The 23,203-nt window shown below is 39.1% G+C and overlaps 2 protein-coding genes across 6 annotated transcripts in view; one reads left to right on the top strand and one right to left on the bottom strand.

The window, feature by feature from the left end:
* LOC149080860 (uncharacterized) overlaps positions 1-3,461 on the top strand; it is a 131,206-nt gene extending 127,745 nt beyond the window's left edge. The window contains exons 44-45 of one of the 2 annotated variants that reach the window (XM_089237537.1): positions 60-126; positions 3,025-3,461. In XM_089237537.1, coding sequence (XP_089093663.1) covers positions 60-126; positions 3,025-3,075 — 118 coding nt within the window. In that variant the 3' untranslated portion in view covers positions 3,076-3,461. The remainder of the gene's footprint in view (positions 1-59; positions 127-3,024) is intronic. The other variant, XM_089237538.1, reaches the window with a different exon arrangement.
* Positions 3,462-13,528: 10,067 nt separating this feature from the next.
* The window catches only part of LOC149080862 (protein grainyhead-like), a 56,995-nt gene continuing 47,320 nt past the window's right edge, over positions 13,529-23,203 (bottom strand). The window contains exons 11-19 of one of the 4 annotated variants that reach the window (XM_089237540.1): positions 21,716-21,817; positions 21,445-21,511; positions 21,099-21,217; positions 19,875-19,964; positions 18,210-18,277; positions 17,979-18,070; positions 16,909-16,994; positions 15,636-15,700; positions 13,601-13,865 (exon numbers count right to left, since the gene is read on the bottom strand). In XM_089237540.1, the coding sequence (XP_089093666.1) occupies positions 13,748-13,865; positions 15,636-15,700; positions 16,909-16,994; positions 17,979-18,070; positions 18,210-18,277; positions 19,875-19,964; positions 21,099-21,217; positions 21,445-21,511; positions 21,716-21,817 (807 nt within the window). In that variant the 3' untranslated portion in view covers positions 13,601-13,747. Of the gene's footprint in view, positions 13,866-15,635; positions 15,701-16,908; positions 17,031-17,978; positions 18,071-18,209; positions 18,278-19,874; positions 19,965-21,098; positions 21,218-21,444; positions 21,512-21,715; positions 21,818-23,203 lie in introns of all 4 variants that reach the window. The other 3 variants (XM_089237539.1, XM_089237542.1, XM_089237541.1) reach the window with 3 other exon arrangements.

Genomic DNA, 23,203 nt, shown 5'->3' on the forward strand with positions numbered 1-23,203 from the left:
AATTTCGAAATAGAGAAACTCGGATTTTTTAGAAGAAAACCTTTTGTTTGTTTTTCTAGGTTTAAACAAAATGGATATTCCCAAGATTTCTCGCCGAACCCTCGAAACACAGAATCAGCTGAAATGGTTCGTATAGAAATTTTGGTTGCCATCTTTTGGTGACGGTAAATTTTAACTTTCAAAAAATTTGACCAGACATTTGGTTTCTGAAAATTCAATGGCGTATTGTGTGTGATCGGAAACGACCATTTTTTTTCCCCACACCTCTTCTTTGAGGAATTGTAGGTGAAGTTCCGAAAATGGCCGTTTAGTTTCTGTCGATGGAAGGGAAGTTAAATTCCCAATAAGAGCTTCCAAAAATAGTTTCGCGATCAAACTCTGAGGTGAAATTGAGAATTTGTCGCCAGGAGGATTCCTGCCTAATGTGGACGCGGATATTTTGAAAACCCTAGACACACCAGGCATCTCCCAACCAGTTGCTCGCGAGCACCACGGTGCTGCCTGGAACATCCAGAGTACTCGATTCTCGTGTCCGATTTCGTGCTGGCGAGCACGCTTGGTCAAAATTAAAATCAAAAACCTTGTACAAATTGCATTTAAGGTATCCGACTACCTTTCTCGTCACTTTTCTTTAAAATGGTTCTAGAGTGAACTTTAAATGCATTTTTTGATAGAAAGTGTCTCGAAATGTTCAAAACAGTGACAAATTTTGGTCTGTCTATTATATTTTCTATGGAAAAAGTCGTTTTTATGTCAAATTTTAGGCAAAATTCATGCAATATTCGAAACACGATTGCAAAAACTTTTATCAATGAAATGCTTTGTGATTTTCACAGTGCATTTAGCTGGTAATGTTGCAGGTTATGAACCAAAATTTAAAGGATTGCACGATATGCTCATAAGTTACACCAAAACATGTTTAAGTACCTGTGAATTTTTTTGAAATTTCATCCTACATTTTGTCTATAAAACACTGTAATTCAAAAAATATATGTGATAGACCTTAGATTTTGGTTCATAACCTCAACAATATACAGCAAAATATCACATTAAAACTTCATAAGGATGCAATGAATCAATTTTTACAAATCATGTCACAAAGTCAAGTCAAATGTCGAAAATATCAGTCTTCGTAAAACACGTTTAAAGTCTTTATTCGCGTATTACTTGTACGTAAAAACGCAACACTAAAGTGAACGTAACTTTGATTCTAAGCATCATATAAACAAAACAAGGCCCGTTTTGGAATCACAACAAATAGGGCTTTTATAAGAAATAAATAAAAAAATGAAAATCCATATTTTTTCTCCCAAAATGACGTTTTCAACGTAGTCGGATACCTTAAGGATCGAAATCAATCCTGATTTCATGCATGTCGAACTTCCCGTAAGGGTGCTCTTCTTTTGATGATGGATACGAGTAAGTGCTCGCGAATATAGGAAAAAAAAGGTTGAAGACCTCTGCGCTAGACTCTTGAGGAGCGTGTAGTGTACACTAGCGCGCCGATCTTGCAAAGCACGACCCCTTGCAGCGGTTCTAGTCCGCTCGTGGGTACACGAACTTCCTTTGTGTTCGTCGATTCCAGGAGGGTCCAGTGAAAACAGCTCAAAAATCGTTCACAACACCGTACAAATTACTGAACAACCAGTTGCGAATGCTTTCATTGCATGATCCGCGTGCTAATGTATATCCGCCTTCGGGGGTGGGGGGAGGAGTAAAAGATTGCAGAATGTTGTTCAATTTGGATATGCCAAATTATTGGTCTTGGATGATGCTAGACGTGCATCAACTGTATTAAACATGTTATCTGGAACTGGGGGCCACTTAAGTGATATTTAAATATGCCGCAGGTCACTTAAATGATCCGGGAATGTGGAACAGGTCCATTTAGGTGATGTAAAACTGCTGCGTGTCACTTGAGTGGTCTGTAAATGGGGAAAATGGTTCTTTTAATTTGTAACTGTGCCGCAGGTCAGTCAAGTGATCTACATATGCAGCAAGCATCTTAAGTGATCTATAAATGTGATACGGTTCATTTTTACAAAATTAGTTTTGAGGTTGCAGGCCGCATAAGGTGACTCACTGAGGACCACATTTTTCCCGCGGGATATGGGTTCACCGCGCATTTTGATGGTAGAGTTCTGTGACACCTGGTTTACCTCGTGTTACAGTATTATATGATCCAGAGCCGTAACTAACGGGGGGGGGGACAGCTGCCCCTCCCAGGGCGGTAGTTTTAGTTGGGAACAAAGAATACCATTACACAATTACCGAATTTTAAAGTTGTAAGGTGTGGCAAAAATCATAGTTACAATCCTGATATCATAATGTAGATCCAGTGAAACCTGTACAAAACGGAACGTCAAGAGACTGAAATAACGTTCCGTTTTAGGCAGATTTCCGTTTCATAAAAATGCAAATCTAAGCGCTAATCATTGAACAGACTGTTTTGATTTCGTTTTAAACAGGTTTCCGTCTCATTTCAGTGTCCGTCTAAGGCCGGGATTACATTATAAAAGTTTGAAGATAGCTCTTTTATAAAACTTAAAAAATCCAACCAATACGCATATTGGTTACATTCGAGCAAATGCTGATCTTATTGGTTGCATTTTTCATGTTTTATAGAAGTTTGATAAAAGCCTTTTTTTATAAAATTTGAAAAACCAAACCAATAAGGTTATTGGTTACATTCTAGAAAATGCAACCGATGACCTTATTGGTTGCATTTTTCAAGTTTTATAAAAGGACATTTACCTAAGTTTTACAGTGTAATTAATCCCGGCCTAAGACTAGTATTGCAGTGTAAAAAGTTTTGTAAAAGCGCTTTTTGATAAAACTTGGAAAAAATACAACCAATAAACTCATCGGTTGCATTTGCTAGAATGTTGTTACCAATGCTCTTATCGGTTGCATTTTCAACTTTTATAAAAGTACTTTTATCAAACTTTTATAGTGTAATCCCGGCCAGTGTATAATGCCTATGTTGTTTCTGTATTGATATTCATTTTCTTTCTCTTTCCGCAGACGGAAAGGAGGAATGTAAGGCAAGGGGTATCCAATAGAGGCTACCAATAAATCCACTGCATCCATATTATAGAACTTTTGTGTGTTTGTGTGCGTCTTCAACAACAAACAGTGTTGTTCGTACCAGCAATATAACATGATCCATCGAACTTCACAGCTACGTGTTTACCACCGCCAGGCGGTTTCTTTCCCCCCATATTGCGTGTACATATTGCTGGCCAATTTACAGTATTTTGTGTGTGATAAATTTCTGATTCGCCTCGTGTTTCGTTTCGACCGCTTGCAAGTACGCTGTGCGTACTTGACTCTTAGCGGAAAGGTAGAAAAGTAGTAGTTTTTTTTTTTGGAAAAGTGGTAATTGAGTAAATTATATAATAAAACTATTGTCTATTGTTTGTATGAAATTTTATTCGAATAAAATTAATCTGAAATTTTGACATTTCTATCAGTTTTTGTCTATTAACGCTTCAATGCCTGAATACAGCCCGGCTAGGCGGGGAGGGGATTTACTGCCACGCAATACAGAGTGATAGGAAAGGGCACGACATCGGCGAAAAAAAATCACCGCTGGTAATATTCACTGACAACAGTTTTATCAGTGGGTGAATGAGGATCGAAACTAGGTGTGGGAACGACAATACCTTTTATAAAGGGCTAGGGGGTGACAAAATTGAAATTTCCAGGGCCGGATTAATATGTTTTTGAAGGCCCTGTAAGCACTTAAATGATTTTGGTGCCCTCGCCCCTTTATACGTATATTTTATACAATGTTGAATCTATCAATGGAAATATAAAAAACCCATTGGAAATGAAACTGACCATTGAAAAAGACCAGCAGTGGATCCAGAAGTAGGGTGGGGGAGTAATCACTACTCCCAAAATCCGGATAATATGGTAAAACTTGGCATGTCCCGTGAAATACAGGACAATCCTACAATCTTACACAATCAGCCACCCCTCCTGAATCATCGCTGTGGATCCGTGACTGTGTCTAAGGCCGGGATTACACTATAAAAGTTTGATAAAAGTTCGTTTATAAAACTTGAAAAATGCAACCAATAAACCGATCAGTTAAGTTCGCTCGAATGTAACAGATGTGTTTATGGGTTACATTTTTCAAGTTTTATAAAAGAATTTTTATCAAAGTTTTATAGTGTAATACCAGCCTAAGGTTGAATATATGATCTGGATATATTTCTGAACACTCACTTTATTTATCTAAAAGCTTTCTCCTACTTTATGTGGTCGGCTGAAGTTGGTTTTCTGTGGTTCCCAACTTCAAGGCGCAAATGCGAGCCGATCTCCCCGTTAAAAAGTCTCGCCACAGAGAGCAACAGTCCTACAACGGTAAATCATTCAATCATAACACTTCACTCATAGTTAGAAAAACTGGTGGCAGATGGCAGCACTACACATAACAAGCATTACAGAGAAACAAAAACTTCACGTCAGGTTTCACTACACGGACACGCACATTCCCGCATGTACCGATTCGTTGGGGGTTCCGCGGGGTGCATGTGTGGTGTAGCAGTAGTAGGTAGGGCTTCCAAAAAATGGCTCGGGGATCCATGATGTTCTTAAATCAGCCACCTCGTTGGGCAATTTGCCTGTTGTGGCGTTGTTTTTGTATTATTCTAGTTCAGTGGTTCTCAATCTTTTTTTGCCCATGGCCCCCTTTCAACCATTTTTCATTCCTGTGGCCCCCTTGCTGCGACCATGATTAATTTCCTAACCCCCCCCCCCCCGTTTTCCCGTTAAAAGACTCATTCAAATATTGTTTGAAGTATAAATATATGTTTGAATTTAATTAATTTTTAATTGATGAAAATAACGTAAAAAAGCAAAACCATAATACAACACAGTAAAAAAATATAATAAATTATTTTCAATCAATGTGTAAATTTTGGGGTCATTCAAATATTACGTCAGCATATCGGGGGGGGGGGAACATTCCCGCATGCACCGATTCGTTGGGGGTTCCGCGGTGCATGTGTGGTGTAGCAGTAGTAGGTAGGGCTCGGGGATCCATGATGTTCTTAAGTCAGCCACCTCGTTGGGCAATTTGCCTGTTGTGGCGTTGTATTTTTACTTACAGCTCCGGCAGTTCATTGCCTACTATTAAATAAATTATATCTGAGGTTTAGGCTGATATTGCAGCTAGTGTTGTTAATATTCGACACAACCCCTGTTCCAGAGCGTCTTTTTGAATTTCGAATTCGAATATTCAAATATTGAGATTGCAATCTTGGATTTTGTTTGTGGCAAGAAACTCTCATATACAGTGAATCCCACTTATAGCATTTTCCAAAAACTCATGAAAAACGTTGTTGGTGGGAAAACATTTTAAACGGGAGATTTAGTGGTAGTAAAAGTTAGAAGATCACGAAAATAAGTCGTACTAAGCGAGAAAACTTCTTAAATATGACCGTGTTAAGAGGAATATGCTGCAGTAATTTTAAATTAATCTACATTTTCAAATGTAGTTCTAACGTGTTCCTCAAAATGTTTTTCTTTATTTTCGTGGATTCCACATCCTGGAGTAGAGCCCCTAGGCTGAGATCTTGAGCGGGCCCCAAGACAGACTTTTCGTGGGCCCTTCTGTAATGAATCTATTGCGTGAAAAAAAAATTATGGTTATTGTCCCGGATCAAAGGGCTAGAGCCCTGTCAGCAGTGCCGTCTTAATGCATGGACCCACCCGGGCACGGCCCGTGGGGCCTCAAGAGAAAAGGGGCCTTACAAAAATGACATATAGTTGAACTTTTCGAGGAGCATACATGTAAATGCCTGGTAGGGCCTCAGAAAAATCACTTGGCCCGGGAACCCATGGTGCTCGGCCCTGGCACCCAAACAAAGTGATATATCTGAGCCCCCCCCCCCCAACCCCTTCCTTCTGGCTGGAAATGCTCACCTAATAATTTGTACGAAAAATGCTCCGAAAAAGTTCATCAATTCCTATTGTCCTGACCCTCCCGGGTAGACCCTGGCCCGTAAAAGGGCTGGGGCAACCAGAGTCCTGCCTCGAGCAAATAGGGGAGGGGCTTACAAAAAAATATACACTTATTTTGCATCATAATAAATCTTTTCAAGAGGCCCCATGAAATTCTGCCCCGGGGCCCGAGAAGGCACGCTACGTCCCTGGGTGGACCCCATAGGCCCCTTCCCACAAGCAGGGTCGCAACAGGGTCAATGCTTGGTCAGCCGAGCAAGATCACATTTTGGCGCCCTCTCTGGTGCGAGAGCTTGCCCACCCCCACTAGTTTCGGCCCTTCCCACAAGAGCAGGCAGGTCTGCAACGACTGCAACTAGATGCTTAGTCAGCCGGGGCAAGGATGCATTTTTGTGCCCACCCCTCTGCCACGACGCCCGGGTCACAAGACACGATTCAGGCCGCAACTAGAGGGGAGCAAAGTTTGGCCTGGAGGCGTACCAGAGATCCCAGCCTAGAAGCCATGCTGTAGGGGATATGGGATCCATGGCGTTTTATAAATTCATTACAGAGTTATGAATATCCGGGAAAAAAATCTGCCACAGCGGCCCTGCTTCTGCAGGGTGGAGGGGGGCCTGATACACCAATATGCGTTAAGAACAGGTGACTCGAGAAGATATCTGTACTTGTGCGGAACCTACTTTTGGTGTCCCCTGTTCACTTTTTCAACTCGAATTTCGCACTCCTCTTTTCTCCGACACATCGCCCTGGATCCGCCTGCCCTCACTCCATTCGAAGCTGAAGATGTCTGCCACGGATTTATTCGCAGCTAAAGATATCTGTCGCGGCTTCATTAGCAGCTGAAGATGCCTGCCTTCGTTCCATTCGCAGCTGAAGATCTCTGCCTAGACTCTATTCGCCGCTGAAGATCTCTGCCTCGGCTTTATTCGCAGCCGAAGATGCCTGTACCTCCGTCCCATTCGGACTCCACTCATTTCGTAGTTTAAGATGTCTGTGTCTCAGCTTCTTCTCCAGCTGAATATTTCTGCCTCTGCTCCATTCGCAGCAGCTGAACATGTCTGACTTTGCTCAGGAACGGATCCAGGGGTGGAACCGAATAATATTGGAAATTCCAATATTTTCCTGTCCCGTATTTTACGGGGCGATCCAACGAACTTACACAATTCGCTTCTCCCGACACATCGACCTGGATCCATACCTGGCGGTGCCCCATACAGCCGCGGAGGTTGCACGGCCAAAGAGCCGTCCCTAGTTATGGGGACGGACTATAACACCGATTATGGTTTCTTTTCTGAATTGTTCCCGCTAGGCCAGTACGTCCTATAGATATTGTATCTAGGAAGTAATGAGTCCCGTATATACCGAGTGACTCGAAATGTTACGCCGTCCGCCATTAGCAGTTTTTTTTTTTTTTTGCCTTGTAGCATTTACAGCGAATTCACAATGGCATTTAACAATTTTCAAAGAATTAAAATTTATTTAATACTCTAGAATACTTTAAGAAATTAATTTTTAAAAATATCGTTGGTGCTGCTCTCTACTTTCGAAATCAGAAGTGTCTTATTTGGTGATGACGAGAAGCTCAGGTATAAAAAACTAAATTATTCATTCAGCTCTGCTCCTTATAAACAAAGCTTATAAACTGACCTAAAGCCGGGTTTTCCTAGGAGCAGGTTTCCTGTGTCGCGCGCAACGTGATTCGCCCAGCGTGACGCACCGTTCACTCATCAGTAAGAAAAGTAGCATGACTGTTTTCCTACAGAGCGCAATACACCTGACGACAGCGCTATACGTCGGGCGTGATTGGCCGACTGCTTCTGGAGGAGTCAAATGCGTCGTGCGCCGCGCGTTTTGCCGGTATTCTCTTCACTCTTGTGTGTTTTCTTTGCAAACCGGAGCATGCAGACGACAGAGTAGCTGATGCCATATACTTTATATAGCCGCCCTGATCTGATGCGCCTCGCTAGGAAAACACAAACGCGTAGCGTGATTATGCAACACGTTTCTGTCGGCGCGAAATAGTCTAATTCGGTTCACGCTGCGCAACAAACCTATTCCTAGGAAAACCCGGCTTAAAAGATCAAACTTCCAGTTCAGTTATTTTTTCAAGACCCAAGGAGACCTCCACACAAACAGACAACAGGTAAGATCATAAAAAGTGAATTTTTCCACTCCACTTTATAGTAATGTGCTGCCATCTAGTATCAAATTTAAAAGTGACTCTTGTGGCGATGATGAAGTTCAAAGTAAAAAAAACTATATTCCTTATTCGGCTCAGTTCCTTATAAACAAAGCTCATAAACTGAACTGGAAATTCAAACAAAAAGTTCGGTTATTTTATTTGAGCATAAGGAGACGTCCAAAAAAAAGAGCCTCTTAATGAGCAGACGACAGACAAGAAGTCGGTTCCCTACGAGTTAAGCCAATACCTTCTAGAGTAGGTATTGGCTCTAGAAGGTATTGGTTAAGCTCACAAACAGAACTGGAAGTTCGAACTGCCAGTTCAGTTATTTTTTCAGGGCACAAGAAGACAGGGCAAAACAAGTAACCTGGAGAGAAGCAGACGACAGAGATTCTGAGGCTTGCTTGCATCGAGCTTATATTACTGGAGGGAGCAACCAGCCGCCGCGACGGCAGCGACATCAAATGCAAGGAAATTACGTGACTCGGAGAAAACAAAGTTCCCGCCTGGCAATTTGCCGATAGAAATATGCAGTTCGGTCTATAAATATTGGGTTTTAAAGATTGAAAACAGAGAGAACTCATCTGAAGGTGAAAAAAGATAAAATTATTTCTTTCATTAATGTGGAATAATTTCTTTCATGAATTCTGGATTTTCCTTCATTATTTCTTGAATTTTCTTTCATTAATTCTGGAATTATTTCTTTATTAATTATTATTTCTTTCATTACTTCCGGAATTATTGATTTATTATTATTTCTTTCATTACTTCCGGAATTATTGATTTATTATTATTTCTTTCATTACTTCCGGAATTATTGATTTATTATTATTTCTTTCATTACTTCCGGAATTATTGATTTATTATTATTTCTTTCATTACTTCTGGGATAATCGCTTTCATTAATTCTGGATTTGTTTCTTTCATTAATGCTGCAATTATTTCTTTCATTAATGCTGGAAATATTTTTTTTCATTGATTCTGAAATTATACCTCATTATTGTCAGCATTGTCCCTTTCATTAATTTTGGAATTATCTCTCCTTCATTCTGGAACTATTTTTCATTTAATTTTATTATCTTTCATTAATGCTCATCTGAAATTTTTCTCCATATTTATTCTGGAATTTCCCTCCATTATTTCTTGAATTTATTAATTATTTCTTTCATTATTTCTGGAATAATTGCTTTCATCAGTTCTGGATTTGTTTATCATTAATGTTGAAATTATATCTCATTAATTCTGGAATTTCCTTTCATTAATTCTGGAATTATTTCCTTTATTAGTTATTTCTTTTATTACTTCTGTAATAATTGCTTTCATCAGTTCTGAATTTGTTTCTTTCCTTAACGCTGAAATTATTTCTTTCATTAATGCTGGAATTATTTTTCATTGATTCTGAAATTATACCTCATTAATTCTGGCATTGTATCTTTCATTAATTTTATTACCTCTTTCATTAATGCTGAAATTCTCTCATTAATTTTGGAATTATCACTTTTATCAATGCTGAAATTCTTTCATTAATTCTGGTATTATCTCATCGATGCTGAAATTTTCACCGAGTCACGTGATCTTCCACGGAAGATGTTGGGGGGGGGGGGGACACGGTTCATAGCACTGCCAAGGTAACACCTAATAGAGCAGTGACAAGGTTTCTAAAATATATAGTGAGTGTATATAGGAGCAGTGATTCCCAACGTGGGCAATGGAACGTTCCGGGGGGGGGCGGTAGGTACTACGGGTATAACATAGGATTCTATTAGTTAGATTGCGATGGGAGAAAATTTCTGAAAGAGGGGGTGGGGGGGGGGTGATGGGGCAAAAAAGGTTGGGAAAAACGATGTTCTCGAGCAAGACTACAGCTTCTAGCTCACTACTGTTGACACTGCCACCAGATGGCGACTTACGAAGTGATGACGTCACTCTCCGCTATCCATACACTGAGCTATAAGGAAAGCGCAGGTTTACTTATAGCTCAGTATATCCATACAAGGTTTTAACAACTGTTGCGAAGATCAATTTTTTGGAAAGAGACAACAGCCAGTTGAAGAAAGTTAAAAAAAAAAACCTTATACGGAATAGTGGAGTGGCGTCATCCCTTCATAAGTCGCCATCTGGTGGCAGCGTCAGTAGTAACGAGCTTGGTCTGAGTCAGGTCCGGCCATCCATGAACGGCCCCTTTCAGGGTACACGAGCTCCAAGGGAAGATTGCTATAGACTACAAAGGTAATGAACATCTCAGTCTAGAGAATCGCCCCCTTCTGAAATTTTTTCCCCCATCGCCCCCAAACACAATCTAACCCATAGGATCCTGTTATACCCATAACTTCTACCGCCCACATTGGGAATCACTGGTCTAGAGTGTTCACCCAAAAAGTGAAAGGACATGGATTTGATTCCCCGCAGCGGCAGTTGAATTTTCTCTTTTTTCCAAAAAATTATCTTCGCAACAGCCAGTTGTTAAAAACCTCATTTGGATAGCGGAGAGTGACGTCATCCCCTTCATAAGTCTAAATTTGTATCTTTCATTAATGCTGGAATAATTTTTTCCATTATAGTTCTTGAATTATCTTTTATTTATTCTAGAAGTTTTTCGTTAATTAATTCTGGAATTATCGTTCATTAATTTAGGAAGTATCGCTTCCATCAAAGCTCAACACAAAACGAATGATTATGGCAATGTCATAAATTTGGAAGTTCCAAGTCTCAATGGCGTAAATTCTAAAATAATCTCCTTTAACGAGTCAATTTTTTTTTTCTTACAAAAAGCAATTTTATTTACAAAACTTTGTATATATTTATATAAAAAAGCGAGACACACACACACACGCATAACTGTACATTTTATATTATTCCACATCCCAAAAGGAGTAATTAATTATATTCGACATTTTCTTTTTAAAAAAAAACATATCTTACATAAAAAAGTGGACGAAATTACCTATATATGTATGTATATAACGTATAGCTGCCCGTCAGCAGGAAAAATTAAATAAATGTAACATTTAAGCCAATAATAAAAAAAAAATAGTTCCCGAAAACAAATCAGAGATACCAACAACGACACTGATGCGGTTAAAAAAATAATAATTACACCGACAAAATATGACACTCATTAATTAGCGTATTATAATTCTAATCGCTCTGTCCAAAGCGATTAAAATCTGTTGTTTTTGATGAACAATGTTTCGCTGTTTGTTCGCATATTTCTTTTATGCGAATATAGATGACAGCGAGTGAACATATAGGAACATATACATATTTTTGATATTAATCGATGGATTGCTTTCTGTATTAAGCGTTAGTAATCGCTTTCGATAAATAACTGCAAATAATAATATAAAAAAAATCAGACCAAATACTGAAACAACAAAAAATAAAAACATTTACGGATATCATAAATATAATATATAATGGAATGTTTGATTTCTCGAGGAAAAACGATCGATGGAAAAAAAGATATCAGGAACATTGCACATACACAAAAAAACATGAAAACTATATTTTGATTAACTTGTGATTTTGATTGAATGGAATGTATTCGCCAGCAATAAGGCATATAATATTCATAAATATTGCATTAAGAAAAAAAATATCATTAATCGCTTGAAACATATACACATGGAATGCAACACATATTGCATAAACTTTATGGACATAATGCAAGAAGTCACGATTATAGGAAACAAAAAACTTTTTGATGCGATATTCGGTGCTTGTCTTGATACGATATTATGGAAGAAAATACAGCGCAATTAATGCTTGCAATCAAAAGTTGATTGTCGAGCCATTTCGTGTATCAGGCTTAGATAATTGACGGAGGGTGTCTGTGAATAAGGAACTCCATATGTTTGTGACATTAACTCACCTTTATTATTTGTCGAAGGGGCTATCTGATTTTTGATCTATATGAGGGCCGTTCCGAAAGTTTTCAGCAACCTTCCATTACAGAACAACATACAGCCTGTTATGGTTAAAAAATGTTTGGCGAGGACCTAGTAACGAGGTCGCAACCACGGGAGGGTATCATGCCCCAAGTGCTGGATCAGGAAGGACATTGAATTTCATGTTTTCCGTTCAAAATTATGGCATTGAGGGGAATGCAGAAAAATAAACACAGGTCCGTTTGACAGATTAAATTTTCATTTGTAGTGGCAGCTCCGCCTAGTAACTTTCACCTTCATAAGTTCCGTAGCTGAGAGAGAGGAATTAATTTTATTGCGCTGAAGTCAATTGAGCAAGGAAAATTATTATGCAAAAAAATGTGATTCATGAAAGCGAACGGCAATTGGTGATTCGAGTCTAGGAAGATAAACAGCCTCCTGCCAAAGTGACAAGACGTCAAAATGCTGCAATGACAATGAATGCCACTTTCGTTCTAAATACAGTCAAATCTATACTTAATGCCAACATTTATTTTTCTTGTGCTATGAGGTGTTTGGCGTTATATCACACACACACACAAATCAATATTGAACCTATATAATCTATGTATACGGAAGATTTGTTCACAGAATTTCTGGACCTATAGCAAGATTTGGCTGCTCTGGAGCATTAGTTGAGACCCTATTTGAGAAACAATGTATTGCTAACTAAAAATGGTGAAACATTTTCCAGCCAATGTGATCGGGAAACTTCAGAAGCAATGGGTTTCATGGACGGTTTTTTGTATCATGACCATGCTGGGTCCCACACTGACTTATTTTAAAGCAGTTCACATGTTCAATTTGAGTTTCATCTCTACCATGCAGTCAAGACCTTGCCCTGCGTGATAATTTCGGTACTCTTGGCTCAAGAGAGACCTGAGCAGCAAAGTGATTTCCAGATATCAAAGCAACGGTTGATGAATGGCATTTGAAACAGCTTGCCAGTTGAGTCCCAGAATTCTTCCACACGAAGTGCTTGAAAGGCATTTATTTATTGTTAATAGGCAGGAATACTTTCGAACAGTGGCATCAGAGTTTGGGTGCTTTGGGTATTCAAGCACCCACACTAATTTGTGATATAGGTCAGAGCACCCCACCCACCCCCAGACATGATTCAAATAAAAATTTCCTACATAAAGCTGAAGATGGGCACTCACAGGTTCAAAATACTTTGGATGCCCGTTTTTGAAAATCGTAGCATTTCAGTTGGTGTGACTATCGAAATGGATTTATTGCTGAAAATTTTAGGAGCAGCCTCGAACCATATTCCTGGGAGTTTGGAGCTGACATGAAAACAGGATTGGTAATGCAACTTCCACTTCAATATTTTAATTAAAAAATACCTTTTCATACAGGTGTCCCGTCAAAAAAACATAAATGCAACCGAAAAGCATTTCAACTGCTTTTTCAGAAAGAAATAACGTGAAATATACTTTTTTTTTCGAACTCAGAAACACATTTACAAGCACATATAACACACATAATATATATATAATATATATGTATTTTTAAAAAAAACACGTAATGCACATGATTTTGTTCATAGACTTGATCTCGCAAAAGATACTTTTGGCAAAAAAAGTTTGAAGTAAAAGAAAAAAAAAACAGTCACTTTAGGCACTTTTTTTTCATGTTTTCGAGTTGCTGAACGCGCGTCAATTAATCACAGTTCAACCAAAGTGACGTCCAACTGCCCGTCTTCGGTTTTGATTAAGTCTATCAGGAAAGTGTCCTCGTTGCAATAATGTCGCACCATGTCGTCATCCATCTCAACTGTTATTCTAATGAACGGGGAAAAAAAATTGAATTACAATCTTGTTCGATAAAACTTGCATTTTGAAAATAGAAGGGAAAAAACACCTCTTCCTGGATTCCTGAAATAAATATAAGGGCGACCCTATATATATATTATTAAAGAGTTATATCTGCCAAACACTGGAGTATTAGGAAGATTTTCGCATGAATCCAAATTCCTTACAAAAAAACATTTTTTTACATAATTCCTTACGTAAAAGGGACTTTTGAAAAACAAAGTGGGAATTTTTCATAAATGAAAGTAAAATTATAATGATGTTTTTCCCCTTTGGAGGAACAAGACTTTGCACTAGTCATCATCAATGTGCGCGAAGTCGCTAATTATTGCCAAAAAAAGTTCTAATTATCAACCATTTCATCACATTTGATCATTTTTTGTCGAAACACAGTCATTTTCTGCACATGAGGGCTAATTAGAATGAGGGCTAATTTTGCCCCAGGACCTACAGTTTATTGCCGATTCCGAATGACAGCATTTTTTATACTCAACGAAAAGTTGGTGCTTTAACTGGGGGTCCATGAGTACTTTATAAAGGTAAGTGGGATCATTTTCATTTACAATCATTGCAGTGAATGACATTTCGCACTATGAAATTGCAATTCATTTAATTTTTATGATATGAAAATTATGGAAAAACAATACATTTCAATTTTATGAAACAAAATTTGTCTTCTGACGCTACAGGGGAACGTGGACCATTGATCTCTACTACAAGGGGTCTGCAACATCGAAAAGTTTGGGAAACACTGGCCTACAGTACATAGTGGCATATCAGTGGCCAAAAGAGCAACTTATAGTATGTAACAGCATGTGAGTAACCAAAAGACTGATCTAGACTATGTAAAAGCATGTGTGAGTGACCAAAATACAAATGTAACGCATGTGAGTGACCATATAGGTGATTTAAAAAGGCAGGGGGGGGGGCTATTTCATTTCATTCATTTTAATTCCAGGGCCATCTTAAGAGCATCGTGGACCCCTGGGCCAAGTGATTTTTCTGAGGCCCCGAGCCGTGCCCAGGTGGGCCCATGCCTTAAGATGCCACTGGAGGTTGCATGCAGTGGTATTGAAACTGGGTGTAGTGGGGGCTTGAATACCCACTGTATTTGTACCACTGGTCTGAACATCCCTACAATTCATTCAGAAATCAAAATCGGCCATATAAAGCTCAAGCCAAGCACCCATAGGTGCATAACACTTCTGACACCTCTGGCTACACAGGCTACAGCCCGCAGTGGCAGATTTCAGGAATAAGTGGTCACAAAAATTAAACTAGAATGAAAGACCACAAAATTTATGTAGCCTGCAGATGGCAAAACCATAAATCTGCCTCTGGTCACGGTGAAACATGCATTCAGGTTGGCGGTTGTCCGTTTTGGCCATTCAATTCCCGTGTTTTTATCACACCTCATCGATTCCTACACCCCCCAAGAAGCGCCTTCACGTTTTATTTTCAACTTGGTAAACTATGACAATAGAATAAATGCATGGTTTGGTCAGTACTACCAACTTGTAAACTCTGCCCGTCTTTTTTTGAATAGCCCACATAGTTTTTTCAACTTTTCTAGGACACTATAAATTGCCATAGAAATCTGGCAAGCACCCTAGCAATCTAGGAAAGTGCTATCTTGTCATGCATTGCCAATATCAACAATATTGATCAAGAACCAGGGAGACACTTTCATCGAAAGCGCTATTCAAGACAGAGAATAGCTGAGATAAAATATTTACTCACCCTTTCTTGCACCTCTTATATAAATGCCTGACCATGCTCGAGGATATGCCGTATTTGTCAGCCAGCTGAAACAAATTTTACAAATGTAAATAAGTTATCAAAGTTATGCAATGTCATGTCATTTTGTATTATATGTTCATCCAATATGTGTTTATGGTCATGCCATTGTCTTACTGCGAGTTATAGTAAAATAATAAGTAATATTTTATAGTAATGCCTCGAGGGCCATGTTAACATCTTCATGGAGCCCCCCCCCCCCAAAGCAAAGGCATAGATACAGGGAAGAGGGATTGCCCATTTCAAGAGCAAGTACAGTGGATCCTGTTTATGTTTTCAAAAAACCGCCACGGAAAAATGCTCTAAATGGGAAATTTCAATAAGCATTAATATATTTCAATATAATAAAAGTTGGGACCACCAAAATTAAGTCGTACTAAGCAGGAAATATTCTAAATGGGAATGTTATAAACAGGATCCATAGTAATATGGGGGGAGGGGAAATCTATCTGTCCTGTAAAATACAGGAAGATTCAATAAACCTACACACACAATATGTCACCTCTCCCAACACTTTGTCCTGCCAAGCCTTGGAATGGGACTAATTATGATAATTTTTGTCGCACCATGGTCATTTTTTGCACATGAGGGCTAATTAGACCGGGACCTATGATTTATTGCCCATTCCGAATGACAGGCTTGTTTTTATACTCATCGAGAGGTTGGTGCAATAACCCCTTGATGGGGCTCCCTGTGGTAGCAATTTTTTTCTGTGGTCAAGTTGCCGTTTCTGTTGTGCCCCTGTGTCAGGAAAGTTTTCTGACACGGATGAACCTGGTATCGAACTCACGACCTCTAAACATCCTTTGGTACTTTAGGCGATCATCTTATCTACCTGGGCTACTGTGCCCAAATGGGAGTCTACATAAATAAGTTACGGAAGGTCATCAAGAGACTTTCATTCACCAAGAACCCCCCCCCCCCACCCTATCCCTGGATTGTGCCTGGATAAGCGCATGAATCGAGATGGCTACCTTGTTACGACATCTATCATCACGATAGCTCACAAACAGAATTTTGAGAGATCAATTTAATGAGTTACATTTTACCAACATACGACACGCACAGCATAAAGTTCAAAACCGTGTTAATAACCTAGAATTCTCTACATTGGGAGGTGGAGGGAGGCTTATTTTCTTGTATTTTTGTATTGTGCTGTAAATTAAACTTTCAAAAAAAAAAACAAATTGTTATGAAAAGAAACCTGAATACTCACTGCTTTCGCCAGTCCGGCCAGCGTTGGTGGCACCAAATGCAAAGGATGGAATATCTCTTCCTCGACTCTCCTGACGTATAATAGCACTGCAGATTCCCAGGGATATGACACACTTGTTAGTTCTAATGTATTAGACAATAATTTCTCAAGACTACTTTTACACAAGAGAACACAACAAGAAATCACCATAAAGTATAGAGCAGACAATTTCATTATATTATCAGAATGTGATATTGAATGTTTTTTTTATATTTTGTATTATCGGCTGGAATTTGTGTCACATTTGACCCTCAGTGTGCTCAATAATTCAGGGACAATTGCAATTTTTTTTCTTTTAAGACAAGATTCTTTAAATGACATATAGATGGCGCATATGCATTCTTTTTTTTTATATATTATTTTCCCATTCTTGGACATGTTTGATGGTGATTGTGGATACAAATCCAGATTCTCTGTTTGAACCCAACTTTTTTTTCCGATTATATTCAACTCGCAAAGTCTGAAATTGACTAAAGAGGGAAGTAACTGAAAGAAAGGGAATTTTTTTTTTTCACTCAGCCCAGGGCCGCAACTAAGGGGATGCAGGCGGGTCTGGTGCCCTGGCTGCTGAACAAGAGGGGGCGCAAATTTCACTCTTTAACCTCTCCTTCAACATTATGAGGGAGCGCCAAAATGTGTGCATGCCCGGCTTACCAAGCATCTAGTTGCGGCCCTGACTCAGCCACACTGAGAGCAGCTTTTCTCTGGTTATTCCTGAATCCTAAGAGTTAAGCATCAAATTTTAATACTCAAGAACAGTGTTTCCCAAAGTGAGCAATATTGGCCCCTTGGTGGGTGAGGGAAAGGTCAGAAACTATGAGTATAACATGGGATCCTATGGGTTTGCAAACGGGAGATTTTCACGTGAAATTACAACTTTTTCAAAACTATAATATTGCGTCTTTTAATCAAGTTCGTGTGGCAATGCTCACATTTTCTTACTAGATTGCATACAGAAAATAAATTATCAAGGCCCCTGTAGTTTAGTTCAATTACAGTCAAACCCGACTGTATTTATCAATAATATTTACCTCTGTCTGGTGGCGAAAGTTTGATTTTCTTAGCCGCCACTGGAGGAACTGGTGGTGGTGGAACTTCAATAGCAGGCGGTTTGACTTCTTCCCTGAAAATATAGAAAGTAAATCATGTCTATATAAAAGAAGCATAACGATTATTACATAAAACACACGTAATAGGCGAATATCAAAGAATATATGTATATATATATTGTAATTTTAACCTTTATAAATTTGTTCACTTACCCTGTCACAGGTTGACCGTCCATTGGAACAGTTGCGATGGCATAAAAAGTAAGCTCTGGACCATTACACTGAAGATTTGAAACAAAAAAAAATACACATTAAATGTCTTTTATGGCTTTTTAAAAATGATCAACTTTAAACATAAATGAATGAATGAATTCCTGTACAGTAGATTGCATTCTGAATGCAGCGATCATGAGAAGCAATGCATAAAATTTCTTTTGCATAGGCTTTAGCCACCTACTTTTGATAATGGTTTCTTCCCTAGTGTTTACAAAATCCCAGCTGCCATGGTGCAGCTCCCCTCCAACCACAATGTACCTGAAACTGTAAAGTGCATTGCAGGAAAATCAGGCTGCTGCTGCCCGAGAACAATCTCAGAAAAAAACCGTTTAAGGCAGAAAACATTATTATGGGAGAATTTTTACATTTCTACTTCTTAACTATACATGCACCGCATACACATTCCTCTGCGGAATTTAAGGGAATTTTTACTGCTATAACTAAATTTCACAGGCACTGCATACATATTTCTCTCTCTACGAAACATGTACCATTCATAATGGGTGCATGTCGGAATGTGCATGCATGTGTTGTGAACCTAAAATGAAGTTTGTTTATATCGAACGCTTGTCAGGCCTGTAGCCAGAAATTTCGTTCGGGGGCGGGGGACCAAGGTGATAGAACAATAGATTTGATCATCTTTTTCCCTTTTTTCGGCCATTTTCTCACATTTCGGGGGGGGGGGAAGAAGAACCAGACCCCCCCCCCTCTGCTTTGACGCTTGTTATGTATTGTCAAATTTTGCCATCTGCCTTACGAATTCAGAAGCAAACAAATTGACTGGTTGTTTTTTGCTTGTGTCATGCATGCATTTTTTGAAATGTTGTAGGTTTGATTGCTCTCTATAGAGAGAATTTTTTAAATGGGGGGGGGGGGGGAATCGCTTCACATTTAAGCCTCAAAGTTGGAAACTACAAAAAATGAACTTCAGCCAGCCACCACTATGCCACCCCAATGGAGTTTGAGCCAGGGAATTTTTACTGCACTTAGTACTTTGAGTAAGGTGAGGGGCTTGTTGCAGAAAAATACGAAACATTCTGCTTTGGGGGCATACCTTGACGACAAAGGTATTGAAGAAAACTTGAGGGAACTGACAAGACCTGGGATGTCAACCCCAGAAGTGTGCATTTTGACACCCCCTACTCAGCATTTCTTTTAAAACAGTCAAGCCTTCTCACTTGTCTAGTCCATGGAGGCAAAAGAAATGCCAATAGCCATTTTATTACGCATTCTCTTTACAAGATAAATGTAAGTAATGATAGATAATCATAAGAGCTGTAAAATGGATCAAGTTATGGGGCTTGAATAAGAGTGATAAAATAATTTTGGACCAAAAAGCTAGTTTCTTTAAAAGCGGAAATGTATGGTCAAGAGCATTTTTGCTCCATGAAAAATTGCATGCAACCTTATACTACTAAACCATACGTGTACCTCATCTATATTCCTCTGCGGAATTTCTAACGAATTAGTACATGTTGGAATGTGCGTGTTCATGTTGTGAGCTTAATGGGAAGCTTGTTTCTGTGTAATGCCTGTTATAGTGCTGCCATCTACCACATATATTTCAAACTATGAGTGAAGTGTAATGTTTGAAGATTTTACCATTGTAGGCCTGTTGCTCTCTGCGGTGAGACTTTTTAATGGGGAGATCGGCTTGCATTCCACCTCGAAGTTGGGAAATGCAACTTTATACTAAGAAGAAAAAAAATCAAGTTTATTGCAGGGTTCCCCTTGGCTAAAGTCATGTTATTATCCACTCAGGGCTGTCTAAAGAGCATCATGGGCCCCTGGGCCAAGTGATTTTTCTGAGGTCTTATGTGGCAAATTCTCGAAAAATGCAACTATTTCTCGTTTTTCTGAGGCCCCTCTCCCTTTTTTGATACCGTGCTCCCACTAGGGTTGGTGTATGAGGCTTTGCACGCAGGTTCAAGTGAGCTCGAGTTGCCCTTGAAGAAGCTGATGCTAGCTAATTTCAGTCATATTTGGTAAAGATATAATATAACCATGGGCGGAGATACGGGGGGGGGGCGGCACCCCCCCCCCCAGAGTCAAATGTGGAGTCGACTGATCTAATGCATATATGTATAGATGAATTGATATCATCATCATCGTGCCCCCCCCCCCCCCGCATCAACCACGTGACAAGTGGCAAGAAGAAATTACTTATTATTCCAGTGGCCACCGTGAGTGTTTGTGAAATCGCTCGATATGCCAAAATCCTGTTGTGCTTTTGGGGTTGCAATGTATCATTTATTAAAGGTGGCAAGATCACCGTTCAGTTAAATTTGCTTTTCCTTTTTGTATTAATATTTATTAATTGGATATTTTGTTCCTCAAAGTGTCCCACCAATAGAGAATTGACGAAAATTTTTTTTCTCGATGTTCTGGCCATGGCTTGCAGGGTTCCATTTCTCCAATTCACATTTTTTTTTTATTTATTTTTGGTTTTCTCACTTAAAATCACAAAACAGGTTCTTGTAAAAAAGCTGGCCCAGAGGCATACGTGAGGAATGGGGGGGGGGGGGGTCATCGGGGGCTTGTGCCCCCTCCCACCAAGCCAACAGAGGACCACTAGACAACAGGGAACCAGTGCCGTCTTAAGGCATGGGCCCACCCGGGCACCTCAGGAGAAAAGGGGCCTCACAAAAATGAGATCTGGTTGAAATTTTCGATAATTTGCCCAGTAGGACCTCAGAAAAATCACTTGTCCTGGGGGTCCATGATGCTCTTAAGACGGCCCTGCAGGGGACACGCAGTCTAGTTAATCTTATATCTATGATATTTGGAAATGTTGCAATATGATGATGAAAGAAAAGGGAATCTTACATTTTCATGATCATCTTGCGGCATGAAGAGAACTGGCGGCTTCGCCAGGTCACTCATACTGTAGAATTCTGAACGTTCACAAGGAAGATGGTACATTTCATCCAGCTTTTTCCGGCTGTCTGCAATCACAAAAAAATCAACATGAAATTGCTAATATGTCAAATTTCTAAATATTTGCAGTTAATGAAAATTATAATACCGCATCACACGTGATCCATACTTTAATTATTTATTCAAGAGAAGCTTTATAAGTCGTCAAAAGTTATACTTTATTGCATTATAGCTTAATTGTCATATGCTAGATAAAAAACAACAAAAAGAGAAACAAATAGATCACTCTTCTTACTTGGTGTGGCAGTCAGTTTTCGCTTTGCGGCTCGTCTTTCTTCATCGCGAGTTTTCCTCTCAGCACCCTGAAAAAAAAAATTGACAATACTTAGTGAAGTGACAAACACATTATTATTCTCAACACGTCATTCACCATGACGTAGTGACAACTTTTTTGTGCAACAATAGAAAAGCACCAGTATTTATACATCAAATACTCGTAAATCCTATCCTAACGGCATGTGACTGAATAGAAAAAACACGAGAAAATTAATTTCCTCGATCATTACCTTATCACAGAAAACTTTAATTTGGCAATATCCTCTGTGAACACGACCACCATTTTCTCTTAAGTCATCGGTCGTGTCTATTTGAAGGTGGAGTGGCAACCCCTATTTAAAAAGAATTATGCAGATTAGATAAAAGTAATTTCAAGTAAAGTTTTTCATATTTCGGCATTTTATGGGATCTTCAAACAATGGAAAAATATTTCAATGTTAATAGTGAAATCCAAGAAGATAAATGAATGAAAAATATCAACAATTTTTTAGAAATACCAAAAATACTTTAAGTAAACATATTGTGGCGAGAGATTTCCCCTCAAGAAAACAATTTTGGACCAATACTTTTTTTTTTGTAACTTTTTTATAGATAAACTTGATCAGGGTATTGACACGATTGTTAGCAAATTTGCAGATGATGTGAAGCTAACTGGATAGTTGGGAATCTAAGCCATAGGGAGATGCTCTAGAGCAACTTGAATATGATTGCGGTATTGGCTAATGAATAGAAAGCACATGACCTTTAGTTCTAATAAGTGCATGGCCGCTCATTTTGGTTTGAACAACCCACTTTTTGAGTTGAATGGTGTTACTATCCTGGATTGCTAGGGTTACCAATTTGGAAATGCTCATTGAAGAGAACGGCTTAGGTTTTCTGAATATTGTTCGGTGGTAGTCAAAAAAAGTGAATAGAATGTTCGGTTTCATTCTTGAAAAGTATCTTTGCGTTCTCCTAAAGTCATTCTTCCACTTTTTCAAGCCTTAGCCAGTGCCGTCTTAACGTATGGACACATCTGGGCACGGCCCAGGGGTCCCAGGAGTAGAGGGGCCTCACAAAAATGAGATTTGGTTGATATTTTCTATAACTTGCAAGGTAGGGCCTCAGAAAAACCACTTGGCCCAGGGGCCCATGATGCTCTTAAGACGGCCCTGGCCTTAGTGTGCCCTGGACTTAAAGGCCAGTCGCGGTCCAGGCTCTGTCCCTGATGGGATGACTGGAGACCATCCTTACAGAGGATAAACACCTGGTTGGGAGGTGCAGAGATAGAAGAGCTACGTGCACTCTTGTTGGCACCCAAGGCTTGAGCTATAAACAGAGACTTGATCTCTTGAATATGTTTACATTGGAGGAAAGCAGATGTTTGGGAGATATGATCAATCATTTAAGATTTGCGATGGGATGGACCATGTGTTATTACTACACTGTCAATCAACTGCTTCGACAAGGGGATACCAGTATCAATTGGTAAGGAACAACCTTAGGTTATGGTGTCACAGGGACTTTTCCTCTATTTTCTCTAATATTTTTTGTTAACAAATGGAACAGAATTCATGACCCCTCGGAGGTAAGCTAACACAATTGGCACATTTAAAAAGAACATAATCTTTTTTATGGGCAGTGTATTATATATATTATAATTAGTTTTTTCTTTTCTGATATTCGATTTTGTATTGGGTTTCTGTACTTTGGTTGTATTTGACATCCACATTTTTTAC

This window comes from Pholcus phalangioides, unplaced genomic scaffold (genome assembly GCF_987345545.1).
Source record: "Pholcus phalangioides strain wild (caught in Gottingen) unplaced genomic scaffold, Ppha-v1.0 ptg000010l_1, whole genome shotgun sequence".
Taxonomy (NCBI): Eukaryota; Metazoa; Arthropoda; class Arachnida; order Araneae; family Pholcidae; genus Pholcus; species Pholcus phalangioides.